At 26.7% G+C, this 24833-nt stretch overlaps 1 protein-coding gene across 3 annotated transcripts in view; it reads right to left on the reverse strand.

Annotated features, from left to right (window-relative positions):
* The window catches only part of LOC112681011, an 18902-nt gene extending 187 nt beyond the window's left edge, over positions 1-18715 (reverse strand). The window contains exons 1-3 of one of the 3 annotated variants that reach the window (XM_025551420.1): positions 18142-18701; positions 14962-15029; positions 11470-11651 (exon numbers count right to left, since the gene is read on the reverse strand). In XM_025551420.1, coding sequence (XP_025407205.1) covers positions 11470-11651; positions 14962-14999 — 220 coding nt within the window. In that variant the 5' untranslated portion in view covers positions 15000-15029; positions 18142-18701. The other 2 variants (XM_025551309.1, XM_025551366.1) reach the window with 2 other exon arrangements.
* Positions 18716-24833: the final 6118 nt, after the last annotated feature.

Here is a 24833-nt window from a genome sequence, read left to right on the forward strand (position 1 = left end):
TATTATTATTATTATTATTATTATTATTATTATTATTATTATTATTATATCTCCTTGTTTATTATATACTCAGTTAAGAATATTTTATATTTATACATTGATATTATTTTTAATATGTATTTCCATTAAATAAATTGTAACATCATTTCATTTTATAATAAAAATTAAAACTAAATTATTTTCATTAAAATAAAATTTATCCTGTTATTATTGTTTTATTTTAAAGTAGATATCGATACCAATTTTGAAAATATTCTATGTATTTTATATACATCATCTAAGCTTAATATATATATATATATATATATATATATATATGTTTAACATATAATTAATAATATTTATATTTTCTATTTGTTTTATATTATGTTCCTTATAGTCACCTAATTGTTACAATTTATTTACATTTATAATTTATACTTGGTTCATTACACCTATGAAGAAAAGTCTAATTTGCCTTTTTGAGACTTATACTTAATACTTTACATATTATTATATACAATACATGGACTACTACTGTGATATTTCAACATATATAAAGTTTAGGTAATCGTTTAATATGCTACTAAACCTTTTCCTATCCACCCTTGGTCATTATATATGTATGTAGGTTAAATATCAGTGCATTTTTTAACTAGTTAACTAGGCGACACAAATGTTGCCCAGTGATTATACTCTGTCGACAGTATTTTAAAAGATTGGGCGAAATAATACGAAACAAACGTGTAATACTATAATCGTACTATGGTATTATACATCGACTATTTTGAGAAAAAAATTTTTTTTCGCCCAGTGAAAATTCCTTATAAAATTCACTGTTAAATATAGCATAAATAACATAACATATATAACATTTCGCAATTAAAATCAATACAATAATGTATAATATCTGAAAATGTTCTGTCAATTAGTGGTTGTGAACCGTGCCGATTATACATGATTGGTGTTACCAGTGACAGCGCGATGCAGATATTTTTGAAGTAGCTGCTTCATGACTAAAATTAGGTGGGTAGGTAGTGTTGTGTAACAAAAAAGTTTAATAAACTATTTGCACATTTGATATAAAATATTATTATACATTATTTAGCTTGAACCCATTATTTTTAATACAACTGTTCTTCCAAGTACAATTGAACTTTGTGAATCTATAACTTAGACTTGTGGTGGGTACTCGATTCTCGTTAACTGCTTCATTGGAAAATAAACTTCGCATCACCACTAAGTTTGGCCGTTAATTATTGTACTATTATACTGTTATTATTTCTTATATACTCAAACAATGTTACGAATATAAGTTAATTGTAACAAAATAACAATCAAAATTAATAAATGTGTGTACTTTTTTTAAAAACACGGAATTTATTACCTTATAAGCCTATACTAAAATATAACAAAACGCAACAATTTATGGTGGTGATTAAAAAGGAATTCTTAAAAACAAGAGTTTTTCTCTATAGGAAATGTTTTAAAATCACATATTTTCGGTGCACCGAAAAAGGGTGTCAAACATTTTACTCGATATGCAAAAAAAAAAAATTAATTCCATGTTATAAGTACACAAATATGAAGTGTGATAGTGGCTTAAATTTTTGCGGTGATATAAAATGTATTAGTGGTCTGGTAATGAATATTTCAAATAAAGGTAACACACGCCGATAGGTTAAAAAACTATTCAAGACAAAATACAGTCGACTGGTACAATTTAAGATACAACTCGAACATGATTATCCTGATTTTCTGTGTGCACTGACCTTTAATTTTTTTCCTAAATATTTTTTACTCATCTTCAAATATTATAACGCTATGGCTCACAAATAAAGATTTCATTGAGTTCTATAGCTTTACGAATTTGGAAGCAGACTTAAGTTTTTCGAATTCATTACAAATAATTACATACAATTAAAAAAATTTAAGCTAAATGATAAAATGAATAAATATTAGTCTTGGTAGTAGACGCCGCTTATAGGAATCTCGGATAAAAGGTTCAGTCGTTTAGACCGAAAATCACTTGGAACGTTCGGGACGTATCCAAATACTAGACGCGGATCCAGCCTACATAAACGGGAGGAGTGGATTATAAATATCTAAATATATTTACTATTTACCTACTGGTAAATACAAGTATATATTTATATTATAAATGTGCAATAATTGCTTATTAATTATAAATCATACTGCCCTTGCAGTATATTTCTAAAATTTTTGAAAATAATTAAAACAAACTAAAATCACAAATGTTTTTAATAAATATTATAAATTATTATAAATAATAATATATTTATTTTATAATACGCATTATGTATTATCAAATATGTAATGAAAGCGCCTATAAGCAGTATGTACTACATTATAAAAGTATCACTAGTATCAATTTATGTAATTATTCTATCAATTTTACTTTTATGTTTTCGATATTGATGAATGTATGTAGGTACATATGTTATTTAATGAAATTTTATATTATTACATTTTAATCCCGTTAGGTGTTTAATAAATTAAACAGTGATTAATTTGTTCGTTGTTTATACTCAATGGTGCCGAAACCAAACAATTCAGGTAGGGCTCTATGTGCTCATAAAATTATGAGACCTGATCACGGACCAACGATTGGATTTAGAGCCTAATAATAATATGTATTTGCACTGCATAAACAATATTAGTTAAATATAACATATAGATTGATCTCACAAAGAGTGAGTACCAACGAGTTGATTACCAGCCGTATTTGTTTGTAATTCACAATTAATAATGACTCTGGTAAGACACGTTTCCACAAAATTATACCTATTTAAACCAATTAATAATAAAAATATCCATTTCCATCAAATGATATTTTGGCTGATATTTGTTTCCACTAAATCAATTTCCATCAAACAACTTACTAGTTAAAGTATTTTACACAATGTCATGTGTATTATATATTGATACTGTTTATATTCAGTACCATCGTGACATTTATGCCTTAGGGTAACAACATTTGACGTCCCCTCCATTTCCCCAATTTTTTTGTTGTAAAATTTACTTCACATTTTTAGCATATATTTTAACTCGTTCCTTAAATATGTTTAATATTTGTAAATTAAGGTATCTATTTATTTATAATTGTTTTTGTTATATTTATTTTGTTTTGATGTTATTTAAAAATTGAAATTTCATTATCTTGGATAAATTATAGAAAAATTACTTTTTTTCACAAAAATATAAATAAAAATTATAAAAATCGTTTGTACTCAAAAATTAAATGTAATATGAGTTATACATAATATATTAACATAAGCATTCAGGATAAATATTACAATTACCTTTTATATTTATAAGACAACATAATGATAAAAAAGTTTTTATAATTTTATAAAAACAAGATATACAGATATAATATTATTCCAACATTTAAACATTGTGTATAAGAATGTGTCAAGCTTAGTAAATATCAACTTAAAAGAAGAATATGTGAGTAAATTATATTGCAGTAAAATGAGTAATAATTTAAAAAGCAACATAATTGTTATTTTTAACAATAACAAAAAAAGAAGAATTAATTAAAGCTTTCAAAACTCAATGTAAAATTAAACCTATAATTGCAACTGACTTATATTCAAACTTTAACCCAACACGTATATATTTAAATGATCAACTGTCGATGGGGAATAAGAAAATATTATGGACTACAAAACAAGTGGCAAGTAAATATTGTTACAAATATGTTTGATCGAATAGCACTGGAGTTTTTTTTATGAAGAAAGGTGATATGGACAACTAATGACGATAGATACTAATAAAATGGTTGAATGTTTGTGGAAATAGTACCTGTTTTACGTTCATCATCTTATCTTTATAAGTGGCCTTTGATTTGAAATACTATTACAATACAACTTATTTATAAGTAATTTTTGTAGTTTTTCTTATTATTATCTATGTCTTTTCAACCAAATATTCTTAAAAAAATTAACACTAGTAACAATGTCGCTAATAAAATAATTGATAATTTAACTGATATTGTTTTTAATTCTAAAGACTTATCAATTTTTTATTGTAATATTCGTAGTGTTAATTTGCACTTTAACGAAATCTTGGTTTAACTAAAAACTATTACACAATCATTTGAAATTATTATTTTAACTGAGACATGGTTAAGTGAAAATTTAAATGTTGATATTAATGGATATAAAATATATCATTCCTTAGGCTTGTTAAATAAAGCTGATGGTGTTACTATTTTTATTAGAAATAATGTAATTATCACGGATCTTAATACTAATATTATAACAGATTGCAATTCTATTGAAATTAATTTTAAATTCAACGAACTTAACTATAAAATTATAGGAATTTATAGATCACCAAGTTTAGCTATTAATAATTTTTTAATGGGCATTGATGCCTATTTGTCAAACATTTCTAATACTTATAAAGTAATTATCTGTGGTGATATGAATATTAATATCCTTGAAAAATCAAGTAATGTCTCTAATTATTTAAATATTCTGGCAACTTACAATTTTATTTCATGCATTGACTCTTATACTAGGGTTATTGATACTTTAACGTTTTGTATTGTTCATATTTTTATTAGAAATATTAATATATCTAAAGCAAATTCTTTTATTATTAAAACGGATATTACGGATCATTTTAGTTTGACTTTCTTTATAAATAATGATTGTATTTAAAATTCAAAGGATAATTTAAAAAACAATAAGTTTAATAACAAAAAAATTATTAATTTCAATGTATTAAATACTTTAATTTTTTCGTTTGATTGGCAAATTTTACTCATTGCTAATGATGTAGACATATTGGTAGAGAAATTTAACTATAAAATAATTAAATTAATTACTAGTGCTGCTAAAGTTACTAATACTTCAAAAAATAAATTTAAAAAAACCAATAAAATTAAAACATGGGTAACTAATGGTCTTCTTATATTCTTATATATAAATAGACAAAAACTTTATAAAAAAAAACTTAAATCACCTTTTGATTTAAAACAAACAATAGTATATCTAATATAGAAATCTTTTGAACCTATTAATTAAAAAAGCTCGTTGTTTAAATTACAGTGATCTAATACTTTTATCTAAAAACAATATGAAAACCAAATGGAAATTAATAAATGAATTATCATATAGTTCTAAGAAAAAAGAACCTCCAATAAACTACCTTAACAGTAACGTTTCGAATATTCCTTTAACTAACAAATCTGATATATTGAATGAATTTAATAATTATTATATTAATGTTGGAAAAAATATTTCTGATGACATAAATATTGGTAATTATAATAAATTAAATTGGAAATAATTAAATAAAAATTGCCATATAAATGATTCTATTTATCTTGATCCAATATACCCATTTGAAATTTCAAATTTGTTCGGAAAATTCCAGAAAATTCTTCTTATTTTACAAATGATTTGTCTAATTTTATTCTTAAAAAAACGGCTGACACAATTTCAATTCTTCAATTCCATTATCTATCATTTTTAATTTTTCAATGGTCTCTGGCAAATATCCTTCTGCATATAAAGATACTATTATTCTGCCTCTTTTTAAAACAGGTGACAAAAAACTTTGTAGTAACTACAGGCCCATTGCATTAACTTTAACTATATCTAAAATTTTTGAAAAATGTATTAAAAAAAGACTTATTAATTTTCTTAATAAACATTCATTTTTTTCACCAAATCAATATGGTTTTCGTCCAAATATGTCAACCATGGATCCATTAATTGAAACTTCCCACATTATTCATGATAATTTGGATAAAAAATTCAAAGTTTTGGGTATTTTTCTTGATTTTAAAAAAACGTTTGACAGTGTGAATCATGAGTTATTAATTATCAAACTTGATTTCTGTGGTATAAGAGGTAATGCTCTAAACTTAATCAAATCTTCTATTTCAAATAGATCCCAACAAGTTAGAATTGAAGAAACACTGAGTGATATAAATACCAATAGTTTTTTGGTACCACAAGGTACTGTTCTTGACCCAATATTATTTATTATTTGTATTAATGGGCTATTAAACTTAAACCTAAATGCTAATATTTTGTGCTATGCTGATAATACAGTGGTACTTGTAAAGAATAAATATTATAATAAACTAATAAAAGAAGCTAATTTATGTCTGGATTTGATTAAGAATTGGTGTGACAATAATAATCTTCAATTGAATTTAAGTAAATCTAAATATGTAATTTTTAATATTTCTAACTGTACGATTACATCATATAGTTCCATTTCTGAATTAGGCATACATTCTTATAATTTTAAATATTTAAATTTACTTTATAATTGTGTTCCTTTTGAGAGAGTGTATAATATTAAAAACTTAGGTATTCTTTTTGACCATAAACTAAAAATTGTTGATCATATTTATTCTGTTAATAATTCAATAAGAAAATTATTTTATAAATTTAAAAATACTACGAAATATCTTAGATCTTAAAACTTTAAGGGTAGTCTTCTTAGCTTTAGCACAATCAGTTTATTTATATGGTTCTTTGGTCTGGGGTTGTACATACTCCAGTCATCTTAATGTATTAAATACAATTCTTTATGTTCAACCTTTTATGTTATCATTCAAATGTCAAACTTTATTTATATATTTATAAAATTAAAAACTTAATTAAAGATTTTCAATCATCGCATGTTTACAATACTAGACTAAAACATAATAACAACCTAAATGTTCCCATGAATAAAACAAATTTTGGTAATCAAAGTATTATTATTAATGGTGTTTTATTATTACGTGTTTATAACATTAATATTTTTTCTTTTATTAATTTTAATCAATATAACAATCATGTATTTAGTGTACTTTCTTAGATTTTTATTCTTTTGTATAATTTGCTTTCAATTTGTAATTTAATATTACTTGTACCTTTTATGTTTTAATTGAACTCAACTCATCCGCATTCAAGCTTATTTGCTTATAGGATGAGTTGCAACTATCTTAAATATTTATTTTATATTTAACTTGTTAAACTGATGTTGTTGCAATAAATTATTATTATTATAAGACTCTCTTAGATTAAACAAAGACATTTTTCCTTGCTTTAAGTTTTGTAAATTTTTCAACCAAATTACGTTTTGCGTTTTTTAGTAGATATTGTGTGTATAAAATTCTCATAATTTATTCAAATTCATTTAAACTCGATTTATTATTAGAAATTAGTAAAATTTATAATGAATTAATTAAAATATAATACCTATTCACATACTTATTATACATATGGGTAATATTGTATTAATATTAATATTCATTAATTGAAGCGCTCGGCTGAACAACGGGACAAGTGCCACTGAGCGCATTTTACAATGGAGGCGTTTAAAATATTACGGACCATTTCCACGACTTAAAACTAAACTTATTATTGCTTATTATTGCCTTTTAATCTATTTTTATTGTAATTTCAATGTGGTAGTGAACATATACAATAAATTGTACTCGTGCCCCGATACTCCATCGATAAACGTAATATTGCCGAGATTGGCGCTTGTCCCGTTGTTCGGCCGAGCGCTTCAATTATGAATATTACTAAGGGTTTAGATTTTATAGCATTTACTAATTTTTATAGAATACAGATAAAAATAGCAATATAAATTTGTTTTATATACCAGACACTAAAAAAATGAAATTTTATTTTGATATTTTTTACATAATTGAAGCATTTTAGATTTTTAGCATTATCATCGAAGTTTTAGTGCTATTATTGGCCAATAATCAGAATAATATAATGCTTTATTTAGAATTTAACATAAATATGTATTATTAATATTGAATGAAAAATTATATTAATTTAAGTAATTTAGAAAATGATTTGGTAAAAACGAGTACATATTATTCAAAATTTGTATTTTTACATAGGTATATTTTTAATACATTTGTTATATTTCAAATCAGTGATTTCAGATTCATCATAGATATTAACTGTTGGATAATTTTTCTTTGTTAATTCGTTTTCTTATTTAATTATTTATTTAGATTAACGCTTAAAGAGCATAAGTTAGGAACTAACTTAAATTATATTAAACTAAATACCTATATTAAGTAAGATAGTAGATACTTATATAATATATTCAAATATAGCTAATATATATATACGATATGTATAGATTTAAAAATCATAATTAGGTATAAAAATACAGTGAATATATTAAAATTTAAATAAAGAATACAATTAAAAGTTATTTATAAATAGTACAGAAAAAATTTAATAAAGTTAAAAAATAACAATTATACTAAAATAAGTTGTTGAAAAAAAAATAATAACTCGGTTAAACAATTGAAATCTAAGAAGACATTTTTTAACTATAATTTATTATCTAAAACATACGAGTATATATTATATATGAATTAAAATCTATTTGTACATTTATGATAATATTCAATTTATTTTCCCAACTTTATAATTTACTTATATTGTATTTATTCTTCCAATACAAAATTAATAATAAAATTGTTACAGTAATTATATATTTTGGTTATATTTTAAAACATATTTAGCAAAATTATAATTTGGGACAAAGTTCTTAAATTTTATTTTCAAAATTTTTATTTGTATATATCACAACTACATTAAATAAATACTGTCAAACATTATTAAAGAAAGGTTTTTTAATTTAAGTGTTTTGCATTATAATTTTTTTGTTTCATTATATTATTAATAGTTTTTAACGCCATCCTTATATTATTTACATTATCAATTAAAATATTAGCAACTTTATTCAATAAATGATTGATATATTTAATATTGCAATTATGAAAGGGTTTTGGTTAATTATTTCTTACAAGTTTATAGATATACAATAGACGCCACTTATAAGACTCACTTTGGGACCAGCATAATTTTTTAAACAATTTTTTAGTTGAAGTTTGATTGTTATTCTTGTTTATACGAACTAAAATTTTTACATCAATGTTATGTTAATAGGAAATAACTAGATCATTTGATTTAACTATTAGCATGGTTACAAACTATTTATTTTTAATTTTTTTATCACTTTGTCAATAGGTAATTGTGTTTTGTCATTTTACTAAATTATTTCGTTATGATATTTTATATTATTTTATTGGTACTATCAAATGGGTTGAATCTCGTTTAATCAAGATTTTTAAACTGCATATGAATGCATAAATTATATTTTAATACATTGAAAATTATTATAAAAGAAATCACTAATAATCCAATGTGTTGGGTATTCTATTAGATTCACGTTATTATTATGAACTGTCCGAAAAATAGTAGTGGATATTATTTCATATTGAGAAAAATACACGGTCCAAAATAAATTTTTTTCAAAAACTCGGATATTGAAATTTGCTGTGAAAACTATGTAATTTTAGGTTATATTAATAAACCTACTTTATTTAATTTTATAAAAATATCAGCCAAGTAATAAAGTCAGAATAACTAAATTTTATCAGAAGTCCGAGTTCTAAATTAAATGGTTGTCACTAAAACAAACTCATTGCGCAATTCAAGTGATCATACCAATGATTTTCCTCAATAACTAAGAAATATAATAATATTTAAATGTAATTGATTCAGTTATGCCCACGTAGCATTTAAAATTCTCTTGCGAAACTCTGGGGCTCCGCGAAGTAACGTTTGAGAACTGCTATACTAGATGTATATTATTAAAATATAACTGGAATATTTACTAATGCAAAAAACGGTCTTATTAGTTATTAATAAATTATTTAAATGACCTCTTTTATAATATAATTTGAAACGTTTTCATGTGTAAGTCTTTGATGTGATTAGGATTTTGAGTAAATTTAGATTTAAAATCAGCCAGGTTTATACTTACAAGCTAATTTAAATTATGTTACATTCATGTTCATCCATATACACTGTTAGGTATTTATTATTTACTGATATTATTGATTCTAATACTTTCATATTCAAAAGCAAATTACTTCATACAATTTTTATTTGTTGAAAAACATAAATAGTATAAACAATATTGCTTTGATGAGGGATGAACAAAGGTATCAAAATATAATTTAAAAACCTCGAATAATCATTTAATTATATATTTTAGTTTTTCAATTGAAAATGTATATATTCATAATCTATATGGTAAATAAAAAAAATATAGTAGGTATTAACAAAAAAAAATGTAGGTAAAATAAATTCTTATTGATATATTTTTAATTTTAAATACAATTTACAGTAAAATTATTCAAAATTCTGAAAAAATAGTTTAATATTTTAAAATCTTTTAAAAATAAGTATAAAATATAAAGTACGATTTGAAAAGTTTTTTGATAAATTATTTAATTAATATAACAATTGATAATTATTTATACACAGTTATACAACATAATATACAGTGCTCGACATGCAAAATTATAGAAGGAGATTCTGTTTACTTAAAAAAAAAAAATAGCGTCCCCAATACTTGTTAAGTGTTATAGTTATAACGTAATTATAGTAAGGTACGCTAAAATTCCTGATAAGTAGTTGGGGTACTCTGCCCTCCTATACCTCCCTCGATTCGAACACTGATAATATACAAAACAAATAGTTAGCTAAAGAAAAAACTTTTTCTTTTTCTTTTAATTTAAATTTAATGTTACTGATAGACATCAAAATAAAATAAAAATATAATACATGTACAATTTTAAATAATTATCTATGAGATAAAAATTGAAAAAAAGAAGAAGAAGAATATATGACATAACAAGTATCATTGGAACTTATAAACTACGAGGAAATTAAACCATATCACTTTTGATAATTTAAAAAAAAAAAAATTAAAATACAATAGGAAATAATATTAGTATTACAAAATAAATCACAATAATATAGCTTTTAGAACACATATATATATATATATATATATATACACATACATACATAAACAATTACATAAAATTAAACAATGTATACAAAGTTATTTAGGAAGGAAAAAATATATTTCTTATTTGTAACTACGAACTTTCTGCTAACACCAAAGTCCTTTTTAGTATTTTTTCAAAAGTTTCTTCATTTACCAAATAATTAAATAAACACTTTGTTAGAATAACATCTACCCTTGGATCGTGTAGATAGGTAATCTCATGTGAATCCCAACAAATGATATCATGGGCTTCAGTTAGTGACAATAACCTGCCATTTTTATAAAATTTTCCTAAGGGAACTTGGGCTATGAGTTGTTTGGTTCGAAGGAAAGTTAGTCTTAAAAAGAAATCACCATTATTATAAACATCATAAGCTTCTAAATTGACTACAGCATTCCAAATACGTAATCTTTCTAGAATAATTACATCTGTAGACCCGTTCCATACCAATATAATATTATTTCTATTTTCGAAATTAAAGTGGTTCGCAATTATATTTCTAGTTAAATTTGTGTAGCACAATTTAAAGCCATTATCCATCTCCATTTTAAACGCTTTAAACTGAGCCAATTTTTTGGGGGCTAAAATTCTTCTAAAAAAACTTAAGACTTTACTTTGCTCTCGGCGTGTCATATTCATTGTCTTTCCATCTTTATCTATTCGAATCGGTATCCCTTCGAATTTCGTCACATCATTCTCCACAGAATCACTGTGGGAAATTGCACCGGATATTAAATATAGTAAATCATCATACAAGGCAAACTCGAAATCGACAACAGAAAACTTGGGCAATGTCCTAGAACAATTTTAATAATTCGATACATACATATATACATATATATTATAATTTTAAATTTATATATCATCCGTAAAACGAGGAGTTATACAATGATGTTTTCTTTATGACTTGAAACAAAGCAATAAGTCCACATTTAGTATTCGTCGTACCTAGTGGTTTTTCAATTGATCGTATAGTTAATAACTGCTATTATACATGAGAAAGGCTCTAGCATATTACGTATTACAGTAAAACTTCGATAAGACGAAATTGATCGGGACCATGATATTTTTCCGTGTTAACGGAGTTTCCGTCTTGACGGAGTTAATTAATTGTATGTAATTTGAGACGGGACCAAAATAATGTTCCGTTATACCGAGGTTTTACTGTATTTAATTTTTAGAAACAATATTTTATCTAAATATATGTTTGACTTACTAATTACAAAAAATACTATTAACAGTAATAATATTTTTTTTTTAATATTGCATTGCTATTATATTTCTTATAACAATAATGCGTAATACTTAATAGTAATATTAATAAATATTATTAATATAGTATATAAAAACGAGCGTAACTCCTAATAAAATAAAAGTACGATGGATGAATAATATTGTTATATTAGTCTTAAAAACTTGAAACCAATGTACAATTACTCTTGAAAAAACAATTCTGAGTGAATGAGGTAGGATGAATCATTATATACGAGAATTTTTAAAGATAATGCATAAGGTTAATAATGCAGTAGAACTACTTTTTTTTAAAATGATTGGTTAAACTTTTAATACTATAACTTTTTCGAAAAAGGTAAAATAAATAAAAGTTACATAGGTAGGTTATTAAATTACATTATTATTATTATGTTCTCATGTACAACATTTTTTGTTCTTTCGTAAATCAAATTAGAATTTGGAAAAATCGAATATTTAAAATGCCTATAAACAACACAAATTCCATTGAAATTCTAATTAAAGTACTCAGTTAATGTCTTAAAACACTACAATTAATATTTATTGAGTAACAACCAAACAACTAATATCGTATAATCGAAATTCATTGAAATACACGAATTCGTTAAAATTTAATTTCTAAAGTATATAAAATCTCATAATAATCTTGTTTAGCAATTCTTTAGTTTCTCATTATTTTACCATTTAGTCATTTATATAGAATCAAAACATCATTGTAATTTTTCCTCGATGATAGAGATGCTACAAACATTATTTTCGATGGCGAAAAACGGTTAGTCTAATCAAGTAATAAGTTTTGCTTTTTTTTTAATATAAGGATTATATTGAAGTCAGCAGTCGGACTTGCATTGTAATAAAAATTTATTTCAGAGACATACTAATAAATACTGTATAGAAAATAAGATATTATAATATAATAAGATAATAAGATAAAAAAAAACAAAACTAAAAATCTTAAAATTTTCTATGTATAAAAAAATAACTAATAATACAGTTATAAAATTATTATTATTTGAAACATACCTTCATGTTGATAATATTAAATAGGTAATGAAAAAAAAATGTTAAACTCATTCAAAACTTTATAAGTAAAATTGCATAAATACATTTTTAATATGTATTTTACAAATAATTGTGTATATAAATAAATAATCATACATATATTATTTTACATATTTATAAAAATCGTAACTATTTAAAAAAATTAAAAAATATTAGTATATTTTTTAATTGGACAGTGTCATTTTTTAAATAATGTTTTAAATAAAAATATCAAATTATTTTTTTTACTCCGACACCATGGATGATGAGTACTAGAGTACGGATTTTGAAAGCATTTGCTTCTTTTTTTTTTTTTAAACTTTTTTTTCTAAACCAAAGTTTTGTCAGCTACAAATTCGATTTATACTACTTAGAATAAAAAGCACGACATTTTATTTTGCTTTCTTTTACGTTTTTATAAAAGAAGTATATTAATGCTTTTTGGGTATTTTGGATACTTTTTTACTTTCATGTTACATATTTCAAATATTCCAGCTTTTTTAAGTATTTCGGTTACTTTTTTTTTTTGATTTTAAGGTACATATTTTTCAAAATGTGTTCTAAATAAACGTATTTGAAATGTATGTAATTGTATTAAATGTAATTGTATAAAATGTATTTAATTTAATTTAATTTTATATTTTATAATGTATTCCAAATCTTGTTCAATTATTTTTTGACAACCTTTCCCCGTGCGTTCAGTTTGTCACATACCGTATGATATATAGTAGATTAATATATCTGGAAACGGCAATAAACAAAAAAATATGCTCTTGCTCTGGAAATTATTTACTAAAATTATAGTTTAGCTTTCGTTATACACCATACAGCCATTTACAAAATGTCGAAAATTAATAATTTTTTTTTTTTAAACCATTTTTATTTTTATTTTTTATTTGAAAGATTTATAAAACTTAATTACTTTTTTTTGTGCTTTTCTTTAGTTTTTTATTGCTTTAAAACCCGTACCCTAGTGATCACTAATATCACCTATATACTTTTCACTGAATCATTGAATGTATCTTTGTATTAATAAGTATATGTTTTTGTTTTTCTCATTAACTAAAGTGGACTATTATTTATTTAATATTAATAAAAAATTTTAGATTAATTTATTAAAAAAAAAAGCTATACTTATTTTTAAAATTTAAATAAATAATACAATATTATAAAATATGTTGTCATAATAATAATAATAAAATAACTAAATTGTACTAACAAAAGCTAAGATTCAGAGTTTAAAACAATAATTTATTCGAACATTACATAAATGAATATTATAGCTAAAGGTTCTGTAGATATATAAAATAATATTTTATTTAAACCAACGAGAAATATTGTAATAAAAATTTTAAATATAAGAAATAATGCACATTTACTTGGAATAGAGGGATAGAGTTTATCACAGTAACTCATTTACCTTTTTAGTGTGTATATAAATAAAAATAAGTTAATATTTAAAATAAAAACATATTATGTATACAGATAAATTACAAAAAACATAAATTAAAATAATATTTATTGTATATTATTAGTTAATAATAATATTAGCAGCAATATCTAATTAAGATTTACAACACCAATGATTTACTAGCTTATACATACTAGGTATTATTATTGTTACAAGCTAGAAACCAGTTTACTTAACAGCATATAAATTACGTATTATATTTTAGATCATATGATATAGCAAATAAAACTAATACGATTTATTAATTTTAAAAATGCAGTTAAAGCAATAAAATTAATGTTATTACAAGAGTTATTAAATTTTCCAATGATAATAGATAATAAATACAACAGTATTTACTTACTTATAATTAACAGTTAAGTCTTTCTGTTGTTGAGCCATTATATAAATTGAAACTGTACTTGTTGAATACTGTGAACAACGAAAATTAATTATTTTAATTGACTTGTTGTAAAATCTATTTACTAAACAAGAATCATCTTATTTGAAATATTATGATTAGTAAAGGTTAGAGAATGTTTTACATTTAGCCCATTTTTTAAAATAACAAACATATCATATCGTATTCGATTTCAAAATATATAATTCAGTTATTTGTTTTTTAAAAAATTATATTTTCTTATATAATTGAAAGTATCTCAAACCAGTTTTACTTTAATTTTTAATTTACATATTCATAAAAATATGCATACTCTTTATGATAATTAAATTCATTGACATGTGTGAAATATTCATATTAATCATACAATTTAAGTTATCATGATTATAAGAAGAGAGACATGTCAATAATGCTAATAATCCACACATAAAGCACGAAGCATTCAAACTATAGAACAAATAAGTAATGCAAAATGTACTATTTTCGTCGAAGACTATAAATGCGACTATATTAAAATTGTATGTAACTTAAGATAACAAAACTATCATCAAATTAAAAATTATTATCTTATTCAATGCAGTTCATTATACAGAAATAATAATATTTATTTTGTATAGTTTACATTATTAAGTTGAAATTATTTAAATTTCGACAACTCGGATTGTTTGTCATTATATCATCATAAAAACGCCTATACAGTATACATTCACTGGAGTTCAAGCACTCACGTGTACAAGCACGCGGATAGACGTCATAACGGAGCATATGAATATTGATCCCTGAATAACTTCTAACATTTTTTTAAATAACTGAAATTGTAAACGTTAATGATTTAGCGTTTCTAAGGAAATTGCCTTCATATTATAAATACCCTGGTCGCTTCAATTTCTCTTTTTTTTTTGTATTTTAATCTCGTGTTAAAGAGTTATTTACGTATTTTCACAAATGACCGAATAGGTGCTTGATAATTATAATTCATAACCATTTAAGACCCCGTATAATACACAGCGTACATGATATTATATAACCCGTATGTGGCAGGAACGGATAAAAATAACATTAGTAAACATAAAATGATGAAAAATTGGATGATTCGGAAAATTATAAATTACAAATATTTTATACATACCCAAAGCCAAATCTTATTTGCGGTACACATACACACACACACATACGCAAATATCATATGTTATAACTATAAGTATTAAAATATACAAAAACTTGTATACTTCCAAACAGAAACTGCGAACCATACAAGATATGATTACGTTTAAAATAATTGTTAAATGACGATGGATTCTGCAAAAAAAAATTGACTTATATGGCTCGTTATGATTTCCTTATTTTTACTAATGTGCATATTATCATATTTAATAAATAGAAATTGCGATTAATCGATTGCGGCATTGATTGTACACCGATTTATATTAATTACATATTTTATTTTACATTATCATGTTATTATCATCATATTTTACATTTATTTTAATTACACGAATTAGAAAAAAGATGATTACGAAGCTGTCAATTATAATTTGAGTTGTGAGCACTTATTATTTTCTTAATTGACAACATGAACGATTAGAAACCGTAACCTTTATGTTCAGTGTTTCATAATTATTAACCATATGATATCCATTTTTCGCGTAGGAATTCACGTTGGATTTCTTATAAACATATAATTTAAACAGTTTATACGTCAAATTTCGACATTATATAATGGCATCAATGTTATAGATCAATAGCGTTATAGCGTGTAGGTAATCTGAATTATCGTTCATAACACAAAAGACTCAATGAATGTCGTTCAATTAATTTCGTTGTTTTTTTTTTTTTTTTTTGTCCGGTCAAGCTGGTTGCGCACTAACGCGTTCTAGACGCTAGCGTACGCGTTTCAAACATGCAGCGTTTAAATGCCGAAAAATTAAGCTATCACGGTGTTCGCGCACGCTATCGCGGAACCGTACGCGTTTCTTCTACGTTCTTTATAAACGCGTACGCTAACGTTCTAAAACGCGTAGTGTGTACAAGGATGAGACATCGAAAGGCAGTATCGACGCTTTTACTTGGTACAAGTATCAAAAACAACATTCAAATTCCTTACCTACACTGTTATCCTTTCAGCTGAAATAACAATAATAAACGTAATACTATTATAATACAAGTTTTTGATAGATAAATTATGCTGTATGAATATTTACGTATTTAATACTTAAATCACGATTTGTGCGGTTTAATATTAACGTATATAATTATTATACTCACGTTTAGGTAACAATGTAGAACTATTCACACATTATCATCTCTTTCTTTATGTTTACTTAAAATTGTACGTTGAAAAAATATATTTTATACCATTCGTAGGTATGCGAACACGTAGATATGAGGCATGACTACTCATGAACCGATTCAATACGAGTAAAGTATCGAAACCAAAAGTAACTACTTGTATCGAAAGAAAAGTGTCGGTACATTACTGGTTTTCGGTAATAACGCAACGTCCCAAAACGTGTAACCAGCTATAACCATTTGTTCGCTATCGTGACCGCATGGGCGCGCGACCCGATTTGAACCCGTAACGGACATAGCGCATGAACAATATTATAATGTACAGTGTCTGTTGGAACGGTAAGGTTACGTAATCGTAAAGGTTATCTTGCGTGAAGTCGGAACGGAAAACACGAGCAAACCTATGTATACGAGAATCGGTTGTGCATCGGTATTTTAATCAGGATTTATGACGACGACGAGATCAGTCGCGGGATTGAAAGCAAAACCGCCGATGGTCACACGTTTTGTACTGTCGGCCGCGGTTCGAGCACGAGAGCGTGACTATCGCGACCCACCAAAAATACGTTGGACACCGCTGTTCGGTTGCCGTCGTATAAAAACGCGTTGGGTTAGACGCGTTACGTGTATCGCTCCGACCGCGCAACGGTAAACAACGAGCGGAAATATTTGAACACGCATACCATAAATTAACATAACGAAAGAACATGGTAAAAAACGGCAAAAAAAAAAAAAACTACTGCGAAAGATAATGTAAACCATGCGGCGGCGGCGACGCTCATGAATAATAACGAGGCAAAAAAAAAAAAAAAATTATAATGTACCGCTACTATTACGTTGAATGCTTGTACTTACGATGGACGTCGAACGTGTTGGGCACGTAAAATATGTTGCTGGTACGCCGTACGTGGTAGTAATGACGACAAACGTATGAATGTTTACCCGAAAAAACGCGTTGTCGGACGAAGAATACAGTGGGTGCGTGTGTGCGTGCGGTTGTACGTGACGGTCTTCGGCGTGTGCAGTGGAAAAGTGTCCGGGACAGCTGCGTGCGGGACAATGAACGTGACGGCGGCCCGATCGGTCGGCAGCTGCGCTGCCGAGAAAAACGGGAAAAATTCAAGGTCGCCGTCGCGCGTGTTCCGAAACCCCACCGCTGTAACGTAGGGACTGGGAGCAGCTGTCACAACAATAACAACAATAACAACAACGCCGAATTGTACTGGTCGGCCGTCGACGTCGCGTACCCGATGCCGGCGGTGTCGCCCTCGTCGATCCCCCGGCCCCCACCACCACTCGCGCCGCATACCGAAAAGAAGTCCGTTGTGGATCTGCTCGGCCGTGGTGCGCGCGCACCGTCGTAACATATGGTAGGCGCGCGCGTACAACGAAGACCGCCGCCGAACGCGCGTGTACGTACAGCGTTTGGTGGAACACGGAAAACTGAAATATTCGACGGACGGAGAGTGAGCGAGTGGGAAAGAAGCGCGAGACCGATAGAGCGACAGAGAGCGAAATCGATTCCGAACGAATCGGTGCGGGCAATGGTTCCTCCGCATTGAATAGTATTAGGGAATAACACGTACGTTTTTCGAAACGGACGCGCGTCGCCGTAACGAGTAATGGACGTTTTTCGTTCACGGGACTCTTAGGAGATAAAAAAAAAAAAAAAAAAATCAACGCACTTCCAAAAACTTAGAACGCCGATTATCTCTACCTCGTAACTGGAGGTCGGATTTTTATGATTTCACATATTTGGTCCTTGCAGTTAAATGCGAGTACGATACCTTCACGATTCGGGAAACACGGAATTCACGGAAAAAAATTTATTTTGCATAGAAACGCATAGTTTACGGGTTAGGGAATATTTGGGAATATTTTACAATCATTTTTATTTTTGTAAATGTTTTTTTTTTTTTTCTAAAATATATGATCAATTTAAATGTAGCTATTAAGCTATTTAATGACATCTGGATTTTATTTAACTCAAAAGTGTCCGTGAAATCCCTAGACTACTCTCGCGGAGCCCTTGGCCGGGCGCAGTTTGAGAACCGCTGTGCGACCGTTTTGAAACATTTTAACACGTTTTCGATGGTTTTTGTCCGTCGAACGACATACGTATCTCTAAACTAAAACGCACATTTTTTTCCCCCACCCGTCAACGAATGAACAGTGTGGCGGGGCACAACACGCCTATTATGTTCTATCGCCGATCGCATTTGAATAGGCTCCACATGAACACATTACCAACGATGGGAAATGGATCGATAATGAAAAACTAACAACAAAATACAATATAGCCGTGGTGAATACGGTGCGAGTAAAGCCGAATATTCGATCGGTATCGATATATTTTAAAACGATCGCAGACGATCAAGGGTTTTATTCATTTGGCTTACATGCAATGTAGTAAATGTATTATAACGTAAAACAAACTACTAATTGTTTTTTAGAGATAAGGCTACCGGTGTAAGTATCGGTATATCCACGTATACGCCAGTAATCGTTGGATTTATATAAACCAATGTGTCTTAAGCGATTTCGATCATTCTAGAAGTTGTGTCATTTGTTCTCAACAAAATACCTCGTTCGAATCGAAAATTGTTAAACTGCACTTTTTACCACTCGTGTCAAATATCGAAATTTGTTATAGATAAGCGTGCAGTGAACGTTAAAACAGATACTATCAAGTCGAAAACCACGACGGGATACACCGAAAGAAAACGTGCTTCATATAACCCTCGTGTATAGAAAACCGAACTGACGTACAGCCCGAGGCAGCGATTTAGGCTGCGAGTGCCTATAGATTTGCAATCGCGGTTTTCAAAAGCCATATCCTTAGGAATGATTTCGCGTTTTTTTATTACGTAACAAACTAAAACACTAAGGCCGTTTGCACACAGTCCGATGATATCGGACGATATAATCGGTGACGGTAATAATATTGAATCTATTTTTCACATTAGTCAAAATTATCGGTCCGATAAAAGAATAAAAATCAAATTTTTACGGTTATTGGGCTGTATCTATCAGTAATTTCTTACTATTTCTAGTGTTTAACAATTAAAAATGAATTCTTAAAAGAAAATCGCTCTCTTAGCTATATTACACATTAAACAAATTCCCATTTTTCTTTTATTTTAGATTTCTGTCTTTATACTCATTTATCGTTTTATCCCAAAGACATGGCCTTGATTCCACTAATTCAATCAGAGTCAGCATCTCGTAGGGAAAGTAACTAATTTTTCAAAATTTATAATACTTTTTGTATTTACTCAAAAAATATTGAATACGTCTACTTGATGCATGCGATGAATTAAACTACATTTTATTTCATTATTTCGATAATATCGACGAGTGTGCAAACGAACCATTTATTTTTAGTTAAAATAATTTTTAGTTAATTAAAACCGGACCGATAAAGTATCGTCCGATTTTGGACGTTTTTCCAACATGCACAACGATATCGATGAAATAAATCAGACATTTTATCGGATTGGAACTAGTGTGCAAACGATTGATTTAAAATAACGCTTTATCGGTGTATCCGACAAAATCACCTATATTATCGGACTATGTGCAAACAACCTAACGGTAAACCAAAACATCGTGGTTTTCGATCGACATTCAAACAATTTATACGGGTTTTTGAGTTATACATTTACAATTCCCTAACTTTATATAATGATATATTTTTAAACTTGTAAAGTAAATACTATCTCCAGTTCTCCGGATATTTGGGCGATATAACGTCATACAAACAAATACAAACAAGATTTTATATTAAATATTTTATATTATATAAGATTATATTCCGAATCAGGATAAGTTCTAGTTATGTGTGGCAAAGTTTTTTCTAAAATGTGATTGTTTCGAACAAAAATTGCGGTCGCCGCCGCCACCAGACCGTTATTCAGATCGTATTTTAAAGTACGTGTCACTCCAGTGTTAATTTAATTTTAACCAGTGATAGGTGATTGTGTCATTGACCAACAAATTTTCATAAAGACCGATGCCAATGTAAATTTTATTAAATTAATAATTAAATAAAACTATATATGTACAAAAAATATAGAAATAATTATTTTTTGTAGTAATGCAGTTGCCATTTTGGAATTGTCAATAAACGCTATCACTGGTAATTAAAAACTATTTTGAGCTCTCGTATATTTTAATGCATATTATAAAATAACAAAATATTTTATTTAATGTAGAACATGAACACAATAGATTTGTTGTTAATATAAAATATAAATAGATGTTATACGAAAATAAAAATTAAAAAATTAAATAATACACGAAATTATAACTATATTATCAATCTCTTCAGAAGTTGTTAATCTTCATAGTCTTCGTAAATTGAAGTCTAGTGAGAATACGTGATGTATAACTACATTTTAGATTTCATTGTTTTTGCAGAATAACGCAGAAAATATTTTAAATCATTTTTACTGGTTGGCACTTCAATAAAATTGTCTACCAGAGGAACGGGAAAATCAACTCCTGTCTCAACAAATTTCAATTACTGAACTCTACTGAAACCTACACATAGGCGTGCGCAGTCCTACATTTCAGGGGGTGTCTGCAATAATTTCGGGCCTATCTTAACAAAACGCATAGGTACATTTGATAAACGTAACTTTAATTTTCTATTTGATATTGTGCGATATATTAGTCCCAATCAATATGTTTTCTTTAAATCTTATGTATTCTTCTCAGAGAGCTTCAATTATTTATGAAATGTATTGGAGTCAACTGTAGCTGTTGTGTCATCAAAAGAAGTTTTCTCACAAGAATTTAAAACATTTAGTTATAGTTTGTCCATTACGAAACACCATTTATCTTTTACCAGATATTTTAGAGTAGATACATTTCATTTGAGCAATATCAGTTATAATACAGGCCCATTACTCTTGGACTTCAATCGTAGGGCCCTATTTACAATATACTTACAATATACAATACTTCGGAGGGTGCCCGGACACACCCGGCACCCACCGTGTGCACGCCTATGGACCTATATCAACATTCAAGGCCTGTGAGAGGGTTAATTGTAAACAATTATTTTTAATATAAGTAATAAAATAATACATTGGAATAATTTTCAAATAATTTGTTACGGAAATAATTTAATAAGCATGAATAAATAATAAACATTTAGTTAGGTATTTAAATAGGGCTTCAAAAAGTAGCCCTTTTTTTTTGATTAATTGATTTGGTAATTAATAAACGATCAACATACGAAATTCCTCGAAATGGTAGTCATTTAATGTGATACCTACCGAAAAAATGTTGATTTGCATATTTTAATATATTAATGCATATACTTATACATGTTAAAGATTTTTTAATGCATATTTGGTTGGTTTTTAATACATATAAATCCGCGCTATAATCATAACTTATTCATCAAAACTTAATTTCGAAAAAATAAATATTGTTTATGATAAAGCGTCAAACACGTGAATGCAATTTTATGAATATTATCAACATCCAATAAAAAAGCATGTATATAAGAAGTAGCGGAAAAAATTCAACCTTAAAAATTTATAATATTATTGTTGTGATCCATTAATATATTAGTGTTATATATTAAAATTGTATTTTTAATAACATTAAATTTAATTTTGTACGCGGCCTTCGATGAAAATCTTATTAAAAATATAGCCTACATAAGTAAAAAGATTATTTACCCCTAGTCTTCTATAATACCTAAAAACGGTTTTGACTGTACTATTTTGGTGAGGTAACTGAAAAACCACCCCTTCTCTGTTTTTCCTCCTAAAATCGAAAATTAAACGTCATAATAATGGAATTAAAAACCATTATACAAATAATAATTATCGAAGAATAATACCTATTACCAATTAAAATAAATAACAATACATATATTTTTATATGTACTTAAATATATAATAATTAATAACAATATAATAAGTAATTGATGGTAATAGTATCCTTATATATAGTATATAGTGTATAGGGATAGTAATACAGTAGTGAACACTTTAAAATGGCGGACGCACAAACGTAAGGACGATAACAAATGGAAATTATAAGGAAAAAATATTAGAATAGAGAAAAATTTTAGAAAAATAAACTATTATTGATTAATATTTCTAAATTGTATTAGTACCTATTTATACATGCAATACGCATTATTTGGTGTAGGTACACTCGAGTAAGTGTTATATTAGACGAGTTTAAATATTTCCGTACTATAAATACTATGTTTAATTAAATAATAGTAATATAAAAATTGTAAACAAATTACATGTATAATATTAATCGTCGAGTTGCAACAAGTCGAAAATCCTAATATTCATCAGAACCGTGGAACGCAAACAAATACTAAACCATAATTTATTATGAAGTAATTTCTACATATTTTTTTTTTTTAGTATTGTATTATTTATCTGTTATTATTATACATAACCTTGAGTTGTAAACACTATAAAATAATATAAATGTATTTATTTTTAATTATTATTTCTTTGATTCTGTAAAATTTATACGCCAAGTGAGTAATGAATATATCAGTATATAGTATTTACTGTTTTCTATTTATTTGCATTTCATACTCCTGATGAATATTAGGACTTTTTTAATTATTATCAAACTCCATATTTAACGTGTTCCAAGTTATTTTTATCGTTGTAATCAGTATAGGTCTGGCTCACCCGGATACCGAATCGCTTGGGGCTCTGAGCTTTATTCTTAAAATAGGGGAACATCACAACTACTTTAATATGAAAAATTATAGCCATTATTTCCCTGAATTAAATTGATTTTATGTTATTCTTACCTTAATCTTAAAATATTGTACACGTGATAAGTTGTATAATCGAACTAGGTATAACCCCTATAATTTATACATTTTTGTTCTCTTGATCAAATTCAAACGAATATATATATATATATATATATAAGTACTTTGAAAAATTGAGATACGTGTTGTTAACGATTACACATACAAATTTATTTTCTGTGAACGAGCGTTTTTAAAACTATACATTTTGAAAACTTAACTCAGGTTTTCTACAACAGCCAAAACATCTTGAATGAAAATAAAAGATGATTTACATTTTTAAAAAATGATGAAATAATTGATTAGTTATCATAATTTAGCTCCAAATCATACAGATTATTATTTTAACTCGTTAAGTATATTATTATATTAATTAAATTTAATCAGTTTTATTGCTTCAAATAAGTTTTATTATAGTATTGTTTATTATTAAAATAATAATGTGTCACTGTGGGACAGGGGGGGGGACTAGAGTCACGTGGCCCGTACCTTCTAGAAGACCTGTCGTCTCAGTCTTATATACAACATTATTTTATAATCTCATTTGCTATAGTATAAGTTGCAAATTTAAATATTTTTACTGTACTAAATTATGTACAAGTAGTATGTATATCTTAGCCAAACAAATATAAGTAAAGGGGGCCTGAAACCGATCGATCCCGGAGCCTTCAAAAGTTCTTATCGGCTCTGTCAACATTACCAATTTTTCAATAATAAAACTTTCAAAAAATTATTAGAC

Source organism: Sipha flava, unplaced genomic scaffold (assembly GCF_003268045.1).
Source record: "Sipha flava isolate LNK unplaced genomic scaffold, YSA_version1 0_pilon_pilon, whole genome shotgun sequence".
Lineage (NCBI taxonomy): Eukaryota > Metazoa > Arthropoda > Insecta > Hemiptera > Aphididae > Sipha > Sipha flava.